This window comes from Carassius auratus, chromosome 21 (genome assembly GCF_003368295.1).
Source record: "Carassius auratus strain Wakin chromosome 21, ASM336829v1, whole genome shotgun sequence".
Classification (NCBI taxonomy): Eukaryota; Metazoa; Chordata; class Actinopteri; order Cypriniformes; family Cyprinidae; genus Carassius; species Carassius auratus.
The window spans coordinates 25,700,414-25,716,060 of record NC_039263.1 but is presented as its reverse complement, the minus strand read 5'-3'; the positions used below and the strand labels follow the sequence as shown (position 1 = coordinate 25,716,060).

The 15,647-nt window shown below is 36.0% G+C and overlaps 1 protein-coding gene across 2 annotated transcripts; it reads left to right on the top strand.

Moving 5' to 3' along the window:
* The first annotated feature begins 1,249 nt into the window (after nt 1–1,249).
* LOC113039107 (collagen type IV alpha-3-binding protein-like) lies at nt 1,250–15,459 on the top strand. 2 transcript variants are annotated; one of them, XM_026197010.1, is made up of 16 exons: nt 1,250–1,466; nt 6,034–6,141; nt 6,242–6,380; nt 6,667–6,750; nt 7,393–7,550; nt 8,752–8,844; nt 8,929–9,015; nt 9,956–10,048; nt 10,187–10,267; nt 11,425–11,520; nt 11,608–11,740; nt 12,568–12,638; nt 12,729–12,857; nt 12,952–13,081; nt 13,204–13,338; nt 14,283–15,459. In XM_026197010.1, exons 2-15 carry the CDS (start codon nt 6,082–6,084, stop codon nt 13,329–13,331), a joined length of 1,482 nt encoding a protein of 493 aa, XP_026052795.1. In that variant the 5' UTR covers nt 1,250–1,466; nt 6,034–6,081; the 3' UTR covers nt 13,332–13,338; nt 14,283–15,459. The 2 variants fall into 2 exon arrangements, with proteins under 2 accessions (XP_026052795.1, XP_026052796.1); XM_026197011.1 differs by lacking the exon at nt 10,187–10,267 and having other exon boundaries at nt 1,256–1,466.
* Nucleotides 15,460–15,647: the final 188 nt, after the last annotated feature.

The following is a 15,647-nucleotide window of genomic DNA, read 5'->3' as shown; positions in this document are numbered from 1 at the left end:
CACATGCAGCTTAGTCTCTTTAAAGCCGGTTCAGTCCTGGTGTGTCGTCCTCTTCATATTGTGATCAGCGTCAGGCTCTGAACGAGCGCCCGACTCTAATGCTCTCTCTCTGTTGATGTAGTCTGATATGCATCTCAGTAAGGACTTGGGTTATTACTCATGTAAGTTGTGTCATTTCCTGTGAGTGAAAACAAAATATAAAGCCACTTTTTCTTCTTTTTCTTCGGTGGTTGCATGTAACAACAAACATAAACTGTGACTTCCCTAAAGTGGTTGTGTCAGATCTGTCTGAATCTGTTCTCCGAATCGTTCAAATGACTCGCTCACTAAACTTCAGGTCACTCCTTTTTAAATTAGAAATTAGGAAAATTGCTATCTAGGTTGGATGATATGGTTTTAAATAAACTGTAATAATGGAAAAAATATGTATCAATAATTGAATTTATAATAAATAATATTTAACTTTCAAAATAACAAATAAATAAAATAAAATCTATATATGTATATATATATATATATATATATATATATATATATATATATATATGTGTATATATATATATATATATATATATACATATACATATATATATATACATATACATATACGGAGAGAGAGAAATGAATAGAAATAAATCCATATTTATTATATATATATATATAGAGAGAGAGAGAGAGAGAGAGAGAGAGAGAGAGAGAGAGAGAAATTATTTAATTGAATATATTTAATTGAATTTATAAATACAGAAATTAAATATAATTACATTTTTTAAATAAATATAACATTTAATACATAAATATAGAATTAATAGCATATTTAGAGTGGGAACATTTTTGTGACACATCAGGACACAGATTTAAGGGCCATAGAATATACTGTACAATTTGTACAGTATAAAAACCATTACGCCTATAGGATGTCCCCACTTTTCACAAAAACAAACCTGTGTGTGTGTGTGTGTGTGTGTAATAATATATAATGACAAATACTGCTGTGTTCTCTGATAGTGGGAGGCAAAAGAAAAGAAACACTGGGCTAGAGGAGTGCAGTATATCAGACTGAAGGAGAGGAGTGTTTGACTCCTCATCTGCTTTTCATAAGCAGTGTGAGGTCTACAGAGATCAACATCTGGCAATAATACCCAACACACACTCACACACTCAGAGGGAAATATCTCACATTTCCCAGCTGGCTGTGTGGGTCAAGGCTCTCTCTTTTCTCTTGCTTGTGGTTGTTCTGGTTTGGATTCTTGGATCCCTCCCTCACTCGGAGCACCTTGTTTATGAATGTACAAGTATGATGGTGATTGGTAATGATGTTTGATGTTCTTCTCTCTCTGTCTCCGTAGCCTCATGAGTTTGACGAGTGCCGGTTGGACATCAGCGTCAATGATAGCGTGTGGTATCTACGTGCTCAGGACCCAGAGCACCGCAACCAATGGATCGAGTCCATCGAGCAACACAGGGTGAGTGTCTATCTCTACCCAGCATGCTCTTCTCTCACGCAGCCAGACTATTGACTATCAGTATAAAGTCTGGTTTCTTCCTGAGAACCGCTTATGTCCATGCAATCTGATTGATATGTTAAACAACCAACGCTTTTGTTCTGGTGTTTTTATGTGGCAATTTGGGTGAATTAATCAGAAGTTGGACATAACAGTAAGACATTGCTGTCTTGTTTACCTTGTTACTCAAATAGTAAACTCGGAGTGGGTTAGTCACCCGTCTCGAAGCTGCTTGCTGAGTCATAAAACTAAATAACATAACATCTCGAGATGAGAAATCAGAAATAAAAGACTGACTGTGTGTGAGATTATGAGTGGGATTCAGTCTGTCTGCATCATCTGAGCACTGAAGTGACTTAGAGACACACACACACACACATACACACACACACAGACAGGAAGTCAGTTTAGGTCACAAACACACAATTCTATGGAAACGCAAATAAAAACAATGAATGGTGAGCACGCAATGTGCATGAGTGAAGGAACCAGTGGCATATCTGTAGTAAATACCCCTAGAGAGAAAGGATGTGGGCAGATAGAGACAGCGCAGGGGGTGGGGTGAGGACCGAAAACTTCTGCGGTAGAAATCAAACTCTTCAAGTGTGGAAAAACAAAAACAATCACAGGCTGATGAGGGGAAACGATAGGATATGAATCATGAAATGAGCTACTGAGTGATGAAAAACTTGAGATAAGGACTTATTGAAGGATTTTAGACTCTCTCTCTCTTTAATCCTTTAATATAAAAGTGATATATATAATATATATAAAATAAATATATTTGAATGCATAATTATATGATTAATTATGCTTGATAAATAAGTGTTTAATATTTTAAAAACAATTAAATGAGTTTATATATTTTATTATTAATTTATTTTCATTAATTTACAAATTTACTAATAAATAAATAAGAAAATAAAACCTTCACTGAAGTAATTCATAAAGGTAAAAATGAAGTACATGAATGTTTTATTTTATTTGTTGATTTATTTTAAATAACCTAAAAATAAAACAAGTATAAACTAATAAATATTTAAATATTTATATACAAATAAATAATCAAATGTAATAATTCATTTTTAAATATTTAATGTATTACTTTTAAGTGAACATATTATTCATTCCTTTATTTTTATTAATAAAAAAATAATGAATTAGTAAGTGATTTTAAATAAATTATTTTATAATTTCATAAAAATACTTTATTTGATTTTAGCTGTATATTCCTGTGTGTGAGGTGTGTGTGTGTTGCTCTGCCTCTTTCAGCGTCTGTTTGCTGAATTTGCACAAGTGTTCGTGTCATGAGGACACGCCCTGATCCACATGTGCTTCTGATTTCTGCCGCCCAAGAGAGGAGGAAGGGGGTTACACACACACACACACACACACACAGTTCCCCATCCATTCATTCTTCTCATGCCTCGAGGATGACCCCTCTCAGAAAGTGACTCACACACACATACAGCTCTTCTCGGTCTGAATCACTGCTGACCTTCTTCCCAAGGACACTTTCCTTCTGTCTATCATCTCATTAGGGTACAAGGGAATAGTCCTGAGTCACACAGACCAACTTCAGCAATGATTGCTTTCAATTCAGACCCCATTATATGACTTTACAGGTGGATTTTTCACTGGATTTTTCCTGTGCTGCAGGAATCTGACTGCAGAAATAATACATAATAACAGTGTGTTTGCAGCTTTAATAACAAATCTGAGTTGCGTGAGGATATGACATGGACCTGTATGGGTGGAGCTGTTCAGATCTGTGTGTAATCTGTCCATCTAATCAGAGCTGTATTGTGTTAAGCCTTTCACGCTCACTGTGACAACAGCACACACTCCCAATAGAGCTACTGGAAATGAGACGTGCGCTTGTGTATCTAAAAGATGTGCTTGATTTCATCTCCTATAATCTCTTTTGTGCAGAGTCCATGGCTTTAAAACATCAGCCCTGGCTCGGTCCTCTCTAGGGTTATTATGCTAATTAAAACTAAAACCATTACAGGAGAAAATATTGCTGTCACTTGAAATAAAATACATTTTTAAAATATTTTATATTAAAATATATATATATATAAAAAAAAAAAATATTAAGTTAGTACTAAAATATGTAAAACTTAAATATATATATATATATATATATATATTAATGAAAATGTAACAAATTAAAATATAAACAGAAAATATAAAAATCGCCAATTGAAGATGTGTGTTATTTTAGTATAATTCAGATAGCATTATAGTAATAATATTAATATTTAGAACCAGTTTCTTATTTTTAGATTTATATTAAAAAAAAAATGTAGTTATCAAGTTGAACTTAATTAAAATGAGAAATGTTGCCTCGGCAATTAGCTGAAATAAAGAGTTTATTATTATTTAAAAGTGATAAAGATGTTTTATTTTATTTTTATTTTATTTTTTGCTCCAGTTAAAGTTTTAGTCAACTATAATAACCCTGTTCAAAATATTAACAAAAACTATATCAGTATATTAATGCTAAAATAATACTGCACACAATATATTTTAATAATACTGCTGCTGAATTAAACATGACACTGATTATAATGCCTTCTCATTTTTCCTCTCCTGCTGTCTTTTGCAATCACTTGATTAGGTTTATTGATTGATTGTGTGTGTGTGTGTGTGTGTGTGTGAGAGAGAGAGAGAGAGGGGATTAATGGATGTTATTATCCTGAAGTTTATCTTCTGCGCAACAGTCTCTGAGGCTATAGATTGTGTAACAAAGATGCAGACGTTGTTATTGTTTTCTGATTGGTCAGTGGAGGCGTTATCAATGCTATAGTGACAGTAAGAGTGCTCTTGATTGGCTGGAGTGAATGCAGGATTGGCCTGTCTTTGGTTGAGACACTGAATGCTTCTTCTCTGCTTCTATCCTATAGTTACCTCAGATTGTGTCCACTCAACTGTACACGCGCTCACTGTTGCCATCTAGTGCTGGACAAGATTTATTTCCTTACTAAAGACAGTGTGTATGTTCAGTATACTATTGACTTTTTCTATTTCTGAACGCACATGATGGAAATTTACTACTAATCACAGAAGTAGTAAAGTACTACTACTGACGAGATGTGCATGACAATCACATGAGATTTATCATGCAGCCCGATTACTAATAAACATTCAAATGTACATTTAGCTGCACAAGCATTTAAAATGCACATAAGCAACTTTTTAGTAATAAAATAGGAAGTTCATATTCCAATTTGTTATTCAAAAAGCATTTAACAGTGTCTGTAATAAAACCTTGTTTTCATGACTTATCTAAACATACATTATCGGTTAAATAGAAAAAAAATGTTTTCATGAATTTGTAATGCAGTCTATATATTTAGCAAAAAGACCTTATTTTTTATAGACGTTTCTCCAAAACAAAAACATATTGTTTTACATATTGGTTTTAAAAGTAATGTATACTATGTAGCATACAGCAAATAGTACTCTAGGATGAATTAATCTGGGTTTTAGGTTAACTTTTGTGGTAGATGAACTGAGATATTGATTTTCCGTTGTTATGAATCTTATCTGCTCTTACAGTTGTACATTTATTTAATAACACTAGATTGTTTTGACTGTAAAGCCATGTGTTTACAGGTGGCTCTTATCTACAGGAAAGGTTTGTTTGTGCAGGTATGTGTGTGTTCCTTTTCTCTCTGGGCTTTGTGTTCGGTGTGTGTGTGTGTGTGTGTGTGTGTGTTCAGACTGAACTCCGATCCACTGGATTCGTTTCAGTATGCGGAACATCACAAGGGAAGTCGTTGATTCAGATCGTATTTCTTTCCCTCTTTCCCAGATTGACTGTAATGAGTGAGTTTATTAGCGTGGTACAGAGGTCAGATCTGTTCATGATGAGGAAAGATCCTGTAACCTGGTCTTGTGCCGTCCTGCTCTGCTCAGACGCCTCGTGGGGATACAGTCATTGTGTGTGTTTACGCTGCTAAAGAAACTCAGAAACTATTTTCAGAGGCTGTTACTCATGAAACGAGCCACAGGAAAGCTCTGAGTTCATGGAAAGTGACTCTCTGGACTGTGTGTGTGTGTGTGTGTGTGTGTGTGTGTGAGTGAGTGACGTATCCTGAAGATGAAGTGGAAATTGTTCAGCGCACACACACACCAGTTTATGTTGTTTTCTAAAGTGTCATGTTTGACTGTGTAAATGACAATGTGAATATGCAGTCCACACTTCCTATATATATATTAAATATCGGTTTCTAACTTGAATATATATAATTTGATATATCATTTGTCTTTATATTTATTATTTTATTACATAATATAATACATGATATATTAATATTATTAAAACATGGAAGAGATTTGATTTATGACTTGATGTTTTATTGCGTTGTGGCAGACTTTTGAAACTTTCGTGACAAAGCTCTTGTGGATATCACATTAACCTCTTATCTCTCTCTCTCTCTCTCTCTGTCTCTCTCTCTCTCTCTCTCTCTCTCTCTGTCTGTCTCTCTCTCTCTCTCTCTCTCTCTCTCTCTGTGTTTAGGCCGAGTCCGGTTATGGCTCCGAGTCCAGTTTGAGGAGACACGGCTCCATGCTGTCCCTCACATCAGCCACCAGCGGATACTCCGCCACCTCCACCTCCTCCTTTAAGGTGAGGACACAGAGAAAACCTCCATCATCGAGCGATGCCAATAAGGTAATAATTCATCCCTCTCTACTCTGAACTCATAGTTTGTGTTCATGACCCACAGAAGGGTCACAGTCTGCGGGAGAAGCTGGCGGAGATGGAGACGTTTCGAGACATCCTCTGCAGACAGGTGGACACGCTGCAGAAATACTTCGACGGCTGCTCTGACGCCGTGACCAGAGACGAGCTCCAGAGAGACAAGAGTGAGTAGACTGCTGTGTGTGGGAGAGACGAGGATATCGAAAATGCTGACAGACCGCGATGTCCAGATTCCTCTGCATGGGTGCCGTCGCTCTTGTTTCAGCACAATGGCCTGTTGATTCACACAAATGATCAACTGCCTCTTTTGTTCGTCCTAGTCCTCTCGCTCTGCGTTGTGTACTACAGTATGTGTCCAGTCTCAGTATGTGAGTGGGCCGATCTGAGCACCACCAACCACAGGGCCATGAGTTCACACTGATCGTGTCTGTGTGTGTTTTCTCTGCTCAGTCGTGGAGGACGATGAAGACGGTTTCCCTAACACTCGCTCCGATGGAGAATTCCTGCATAACAACAACAACAGCAAGGAAAAACGTGAGTGTCTTGACTGATTTCTCATGTAGCCGAGGTAATCGCATGGAGTTGAATCCTCTACGAACTGATTTCTGCATGTGGGAAACTTCAGCGGGTTTTTTCACGCTCAATGAGTTCCTCTCTGATTCGGCTCGAGGAGACAGTTCTGGGGCGCAGTTTGTCCCTTCGTTTACTCCGGTCATTTGAGCCTGCTGTAATGAATTGTGTGACATCTATAACATAAAGTCAGCTTGTCTCCAGTGGAGCTGTGTTTGAGGAGATGTCTTTGAGTTGTGCATTTGGGATTTGTATAATATAACAAAGAATATCAGATGTGTTGCACTGTGTCCAAACCAAATATGACAAGTTTGTTTTGTCTTTATTGAAAACCAAACTATATATTTGTGTGTATGTGTGTTTAAAGATTTAAACATAGATAATGCATATAAAAAAATATATAATGCATGTAGAATAGTAAATATTAAAAATGCTTTAAAATACATATTCAGCTGCTGGCTGGAATAAATCCCCAGAAAACAGAGATTTGATGTAAGGCTGATGTTTTATTGCATCGTGCCTGATTTGGAGTCTGTGTAACACTGTCTGGCTAATGAATGTCTTTGTGTTTGGAGTGTGACTGGGTTTGTTCTCTCTCTCCATCAGTTTTCCAGTGTTTGAGTCATAAAGGCATTAATGGGATCGATTTTAAAGGAGAGGCCATCACGTTCAAGGCGACCACGGTGGGGATCCTGGCCACGCTTTCTCACTGCATCGACCTGATGGTGAAGAGAGAGGACAGCTGGCAGAAGAGACTGGATAAGGTACGTAGCTCGGGCGTCAGACAGAGCCTCATGTTTCCCTGACTGTGAAAATAAAACACATTTATTGTAGTGTGAAGCTAAAAATAAAGATGCAGAGTTAAGTCATGCGTGAATGAGATCTGGTGTCAAATCATGGCAGGTTTTTATAACTTTGACAGAAATATTTTGTATTGATGCTGTATGTGAACAAATATGATACATTAGTGAGCCGAGGAGGGTTTTCCATGACTATTACTTAACAGAATTGACGACTATTCACTTTCACATTCTTGTATTTTCAAATTTAAAAAACTTTTTTTTTTTCATGAAAAAAAACTGTCACCCACTGACATAGAAAAAAATGCAACTGAAGTCAAATGACCCATGGCTAGTCCACACAAGCATCACATACTGGTGCAACTAATCGACCCGTTTGTGCAAACTGAAATCAGGCTGAAAAAAATGTAAATATAAATATTGGATGAATATGTAAACAAAAGTTAGACTAAAATTGAAGCTGAAATTATTGAAACTGAAAATTATAGAAATATAAAAATTACAAAAATTATAGAAATATACTAATTACTAAAACTAAATAAATAAAAATACAAAATTAATACTGTACAAATAATACATAAAAACTAAAATCAAAATGAAAAATATCAATAAATATATCAAAATTCTACATAATGCAATACTAAAATGACACTGGAAGAAACTAGAAAAAAAAGTATATAAGAAGAAAATTTTGCATGACACCAGTGTTACAGGACTCTTTAATAAACTCATAATGTGCATATAGCTCTCCTGTACTACTGCTAGTCATATAGTGAAATAATATTTTATTTAAATCGCTATACTTCCAGTGCAACTATTACAAATTCTGCAAGTGCTGGTCATTTCTAGATAAAAATCTTATCTGAAATCCAAAAAAAAAGGAAAGCAGTGAATGAATAAGTGCTGCAGTATCTTTACCAGCGAAGACCTTCCTCCGGCAGTTTAATGGGTTTGTGTGTGAATGTGGAGCGTGTGATACAGAGCTGGAGCTGAATTCATCTGTCCATGTGTCTCAGTCAGCAGCATTCAGCACAATACTGAAACATTCAATTTAGAGCCAGAACACAGGAGTTTTGCTTCTGTCTGAACAGTCCTGCACCGAGACCAGATCACACAGAGACCAGATCTAAACATCAGTGTTTAGTCACTCTCTTGCTTCCTACAGGAGATGGAGAAGAGGAGGAGGGTGGAGGAGGCGTATAAATCAGCCCTGTCCGAGCTGAAGATGAAGTCTCACTTTGGAGGACCTGATTACGAGGTGGGTTCGGTTTACGCCGCTGTATTTGGTGAAGTAGACAGAGCTGTGTTTGTCTGGAGATGTTGATCTTGTTCTGTCCATCAGGAGGGTCCAAACAGTCTGATCAATGAAGACGAGTTCTTCGACGCTGTGGAGGCCGCTCTGGACCGACAGGACAAAATAGAAGAACAGGTGTGAAAATACTGACATTCACCCCCGGTTTCACAGACCAGCCTTAAACCTAGACCTAGACTAAAATATAAATCTAAGAAACTCGCGCTGACTGATCTTTAAACATGTCTGTGCCGTTGTTTTGTCTAAAGATGCACACCAGTAATGTTTTTTCTTAGGCACGTTTATAAAAATGACTTAAACGTCCTAGTTGAACTAATTAAGTTGGTATTTTCTATTTTCATTCAATTATTAAAATTTAACAACACACACACGTTCAATAGTTTTCTGATATTGTTAAATAAAATATTGTGATGCTGTTGCATGTTCCCCAGGCTTATTTAGAGCTTGTTTATAATTAAAAATCCCACGCTGAACACAATTTTTATTTGTATTTTCCTGGATATTAACACATTTAATATACACATTTTTTTGGTAAACTTTTTATTGCCTTTCTTTGAAAGTATTATTGTATCAGCAATATCCAAGATCAACTAACCTATAATTTGAATATATTGATATATTAGTATGTATATATTTATATATTAATTAGCATTAGAATCTATTTACATGCATATCTATATACCCTTTTTTTAGTTTAAAAACTCATAAACCTCATGTTTTGATGCTATGAATAAAAGCATCTGCTAAATGCATAAATGGAAATTGAATGAGTGTTTATTTAATGTAAAGCAAATATATATATATATAAATAATAAGTTTATAGTCTGTTTATTATCTTTAATGCATCCTCACTCTTATATTGAGCAGGATTCATCATTGCGATTTATTCTAAGGAAAATAAATAATAAATAAATAAATGATTATTAACCAATAACACATTAACATTTGACCATCCAACCGAAAGCCAGTGGATAAAATCGAGTCCTTTCTGATTATTCAGTTTCACTCTTAAATGCCTTGTTATATATTTGTTTGATTATTGTATGTGTTTTTCTAGTCTCAGTGTGAGAAGAGCCGGATACAGAGGAGCAGTTCAGTGCCTTCAGGAGACGTCTTCTCCAGCGTGGGCTCTCACCGATTCGCTGAGAAGGTCAGCTCATTCTTCTCTTCCTGATGGTCTGTTGACCTCTTCCTGTGTCCCTGTGGTGCTCTGTATTTCTGTCTTGTTCTCTCTGGGGGTTCTTCTCCTGATGAAGCTGCGTTTCTCTCTTCATCCTCACCCGTGTAGCCCCCCTCTCGTCCTTCCTCTCCCTCTTCTTCTGCTGTAGCCTTCACTCCTTCTCTGCATGAGCACAGATTCAGTGCTGAGGTAACAGCGCCCTCTAGCACACTCATCCAGAACTGTTATAGCATGAGATGCATCTGACCTACTAGTCAACGCGACTTCTTGCTTAATGCAAGTGTCCTGCATTAAAAGATACAAGGAAACATTTTTATTTTTATAAAAAAAAATTTAACTTTTATTAAATATCAATTGTATATAATTATATAGATATTTATTTTGTTTGTGCAAAATAATATTGTACGCAACTGATTGAGATATTGTAATTAAGACTTGTTTTTGTAAAATTCTCCATGAATATAACCTTTGATGCTTATATGGTATATAATAAATAAATAAACATTTTGGGCATCATCAAAAAAAGATTTTAAAATGGTCTTAAGTTAGATTTTTTTTTCTTTGCAGATTTACCACAATATGTTGTTTTGGGGAAAAAAAATTCTGCTAATACATAAATTTAATACAAATGCAAATATTTTCAGCTTTTTTAAAATGTCAAACAAATATATTAAATAAAATAATCTCAGCTTCCTACTTTGTCAGTATTTTTGGGCATTATCTTAATGTGGTTCTGATGCTGTGCTAATGCCCAAAACTGCAGTCAGTCAAGGTTTTAAAACACAGCCAGTCATTTTATTGGCAAGTCTGCATGATGGACAAACACACACGGTTTAAATAACACAGTCTGCCCCGGTTCGCTTTTTGTGTGCCTTTTAAATCTGCAGCTAATAATGCCTTCTATTGCTTTTTAATTTGATAATTTGCATGTTTCATACCTTCTAGGAATTCTCTTCAGGTCACCTTGAAATCAAAATGCAGCTCATTTGCTTTAATTCGTGTTCCTGGTCTAATTATTCATTCATCTGTAGGTGTTTGTATCATGTAAATAAAGTGCTGATTAAATGGCTGCTTGTAAAACCAGTAGTTTAATGCTGATTAATGCGTATGATATGACAAGCAGCCTGTGAGCTTTGAGATATTTGCTTCAGAAAAGTGTGTGTGGTGGTGTTTCAGGAGGGGAGTAGTTTTCTTTTTGAAGTACAGAAGTAATCAACATTACAGAAGAGCAGGGGTTTGTCATGTGTAGTCGGTATTGTGTAATGCTGACTTTCATTGTTATTGATCTAGATCTAGATTGAGAAGGCGTGACCTCTGACCTTGTTGTTCTGCTGTGTTTTGGACAGGTGGAGGAGATGGTTCAGAATCACATGACCTACTCGCTGCAGGACGTGGGTGGAGACGCTAACTGGCAGCTGGTGGTGGAGGAGGGAGAGATGAAGGTGAGATGGATCTGATGTGTGTGTGTGTGTGTGTGTGTTAGTTTGACCTGATGTGTGTGCTTGAGCGTGTGTGTTCGTCTCTCTCAGGTGTACCGGCGCGAGGTGGAGGAGAACGGCATCGTGCTGGACCCTCTGAAGGCCACGCACTGTGTCAAAGGGGTCACAGGTCACGAGCTCTGCCACTACTTCTGGGACACGGATGTTCGTAACGATTGGGAGAGTGAGTATAAATACACACACACACACACACACACATTAAAGCTTAGAAACATGATCAGCACTGAATCAGTGAGAGCTTTTCTACACTAAACATTTCATCAGTGGCTCAGCAACCGTTATTAGTCATTTTACGAAAATGTGATAATTACAAAAATAATGTCTATTCTTGTTATTTACCAATTGAATATGAAATAATATTTTCAGTATGTTAAACTAAATTAAATCTCAGAAGTATATATTATATTGATGTTCACCATATCATGTATTAATCAGGTATAATAAGATAAGTATATAGATGTTATGTTAATATTAGTCATGTTATCCTCACACACACTACTGTTACTGTAATATTTAAAATTGAAAAAATGTAAGTCTTTGAATTAAGTCTTTTCTGTTCAGCAACGCTGCATTTATATGATTAAAATGCAGTTAAAACTAAAATAAATGCTTTCTTCTCTAATAGATTTTAAAATGTAATTTATTCCAGTAATGCAAAGCTGCATTTTCTGCAGAGGCCGTTTGAGTAGTGATTGTGTTATTTTAATTATTTCTGTACAATTATAGTTTTTAGTAATTGTGTGTTTGTTTATATTTAGGTTAGTGTAGTTTCATTTCAGTTTTAGCTTTTATTTATTTTGGTGCTTAAACGTATATCATTAATCATGGAGCACATTCAGTGACCCTGTGAAGACACCATGCTTTCACAGTCCGTATAATTCAGCTGTACCTCCTAATGATCACTGGTGCAATCGATAGTGGTGCATCATGGGTAGAATTACTCCTGTTGACTTCAGCGTTATCAGCTCTCGTTTCTGTCTCCTTCTCCAGCTACTGTGGAAAACTTCAACATCGTGGAGACGCTGTCTGATAACGCCATCATCATCTACCAGACTCATAAGGTGCGAGGAGCTCACGCTCTCTCCTCGTCCTCGTCCTCGCTGTGATTGGATTGATTGTGACCAAGTGTTTTGTGTTTTGTTCGTGTTTAGAGAGTGTGGCCAGCGTCCCAGAGAGACGTCTTGTACCTGTCTGCCATTCGTAAGATCATAGCCAACAACGAGAACGATCCCGACACATGGCTCGTCTGCAACTTCTCAGTCGAGCACGAGAATGCCCAGGTGAGTTCATTTAATGCATTCATGGCTTTTGTGGCTCAATTCTGACTTGTATATGTTTATGGCTCACGGTTTTGTTGTTTTTGTCCTGGTGTAGCCGAACAACAGATGCGTTCGTGCTAAAATCAACATTGGGATGATCTGCCAGACGCTGGTCAGTCCACCAGAGGGAGACAAAGAGATCAGCAGAGACAACATCCTGTGCAAAATCACATACGTGGCCAACGGTTCGAGAAACCTCTCACCTACAGTCTTCATGAAATAGCTATTAAATCACCTGAGATAAAGAAAAACATGACTGTTTAATAATGCATGAATCTGTAAATAAGTCTGATTGTTGTGTGTGCAGTGAATCCTGGCGGCTGGGCTCCTGCGTCTGTCCTGAGGGCCGTAGCCAAGAGAGAATATCCCAAATTCCTCAAGCGCTTCACTTCCTACGTCCAGGAGAAAACAGCTGGGAAGCCCATCCTCTTCTGAGCACCAGGTGACCCAAACTACATCTGATGATACAGAGAGAGAGAAACATGTCAGCCAGAGACAGACTTTTAACTTTGTTGTTATTTAAGCTTATATTAAAATATATTTGTATTATTTACTTTAGATTATATTATTGTTGTTATTGTTTTTTTTTTTTTGTAATAAATGTATTATTATACTATTTGATATATATATATATATATATATATAGTCATTAAAAAGTCATTACTATTGGTATTTTACTATTGGTATTTTATTATTATTTTACTATTATGGTTATAAAGTATTTAATTATATATTATTATTTTCACTATAGATATTTTTTGTTATTTCTTTATTGTTGTTATGCATTTTCATTAATTATGTTATTGTGTATTTAATAATATATTATTATTCTTTTTTTTTATATTATTGGTATTTTTATAATTATGTATTTTACTAGTTATGGTACTCTATTTAATAATAATATTATTTGCATTATTATTTTAACATTATTAATCATATTATATTATTGTTCTTTTTACTATTTATTTCTATTAATTGTTACATTGTATGGGTCAAAATGATACATTTTTCTTTAATGCCAAAATCATTAGGATATCAAGTAAAGATCATGTTCCATGAAGATATTTTATAAATATCAAAAAATTATCATCATTAGTAATATGCATTGCTAAGAACTTAATTTGGACAACTTTAAAGGTGATTTTCTCAATATTTAGATTTTTTTGCACCCTCAGATTCCAGATTTTCAAATAGTTATATCTCGATCAAATACTGTCTTGTCATAACAAACTATGTATCAATTAAATATTATTTATCCAGAAAATTTTGAAAAATGGACACTTATGACTGGTTTTGGACTGGTTGGCTCATTAAAAATGCGTTCTGGATTAATTGTAAAGGTTTGATAGAACTAATATGAAATTCTTTATTTGTGATTGTTTGCAGTTCCCCAGTCCTGCTGTCGGTGTGCCGGAGCACCTCCAGTTCCCGCTCTCTCCTCTAGTTTCAGCGCCCTCTAGTGACTCAGAAGACTCATGGCGTCCCTTCTCCACAGGAAGCCCCGCCCATCCACAGACGCTTGATGCCCTTCTGTAGCACCACACTAGCTCACACAGACAGAGGACTAGAGATGCCACACGCCAATGTCTGTCCCATGTCTTCTGCCAGAGATCTATATTGATATGAATATATATGTATGTATGTATGTAAGTAAGCGAGATGGGAAGAGTTTATATATACCGGAGAGTTTTGAAGCTGAACACGTGAGACCGGCTCGGTTTTAGTCTTCAGCTTTGCTCTCGTTGTCCTCGTGTAATTGTTGTTTGGGGAAATCAAAGGCATGTTTGTGAGTGAACTCTATGAAGCTGCCTTTCGTCTCCATGTTGGCCGTCTCTTGAATGAAGCGCAGCATCTGCTGCTGACGAGGAGACGCTTCATTTCTCTCTTGATTTAGTTCTGTGTCTCGGCAGCTGATAGACTGTAGCACAATTCCAGATCGATCGGGACCGGAAGAGATTTTTTAATATGTCAGAAAAACTTTGCGCGCCGATTATTTGTATATAATTTCATTATTGCTTCTTACCTGACTAATGCGACTCCATATGCCTTAGTGTGTGTGTGAGACTGAGAGGAGTGTACCGACTAGAAAAGTGCCTCATTATTCATCTTGCTGATCTTACCGCCCCAAAACTACAGCCAGAAACCAACCTGGCGTCCTGTAGTGTGCATACTAAGATCATTTCATATTGATTTCTTACCTCAAGTTATTATTTAAACCTGATTATACAATCAGACTGAGTCGTCAGAAGAGCTTCCTCTAATTGGAGGACGCCAATCAAATTCACTGTCCAATAGGGAGAAGCGGTTCAAATTAGGGGCGTAGATGATACGTAGATGTAGATCGGGTGAATTAGTTGCATTTATTTATTTTTTCTTGATTAAATGTATTCTTCTTAAGTGAAAAACTAAATGTCACGCATTAATAAACAATCTTACAAGGCACAAATTGGCCTATTTTTGTCTCATTTTCCAGTAAAAATACCTACAGATTCTTGAATACATTTACTCGAGAAGCAGAATTAAGATATTAAGTCGTTTTTATAGAAGTATGCTTAAATCAAGAGTCAGTGGGGTATATTATTTTATGCCTAAAATAAGAAAACAAATCTTCAGATCTTTTTGTTTCTACTTTGACTTAAATATTTTAGCCCACTGACTGATATTTTTCTTGATTTATGGATGATTTCACTTCAATTTTATCTATTTTTCAGAAAAGGTTTGCATTTACAGTATAAAATACAATTTCTTGAT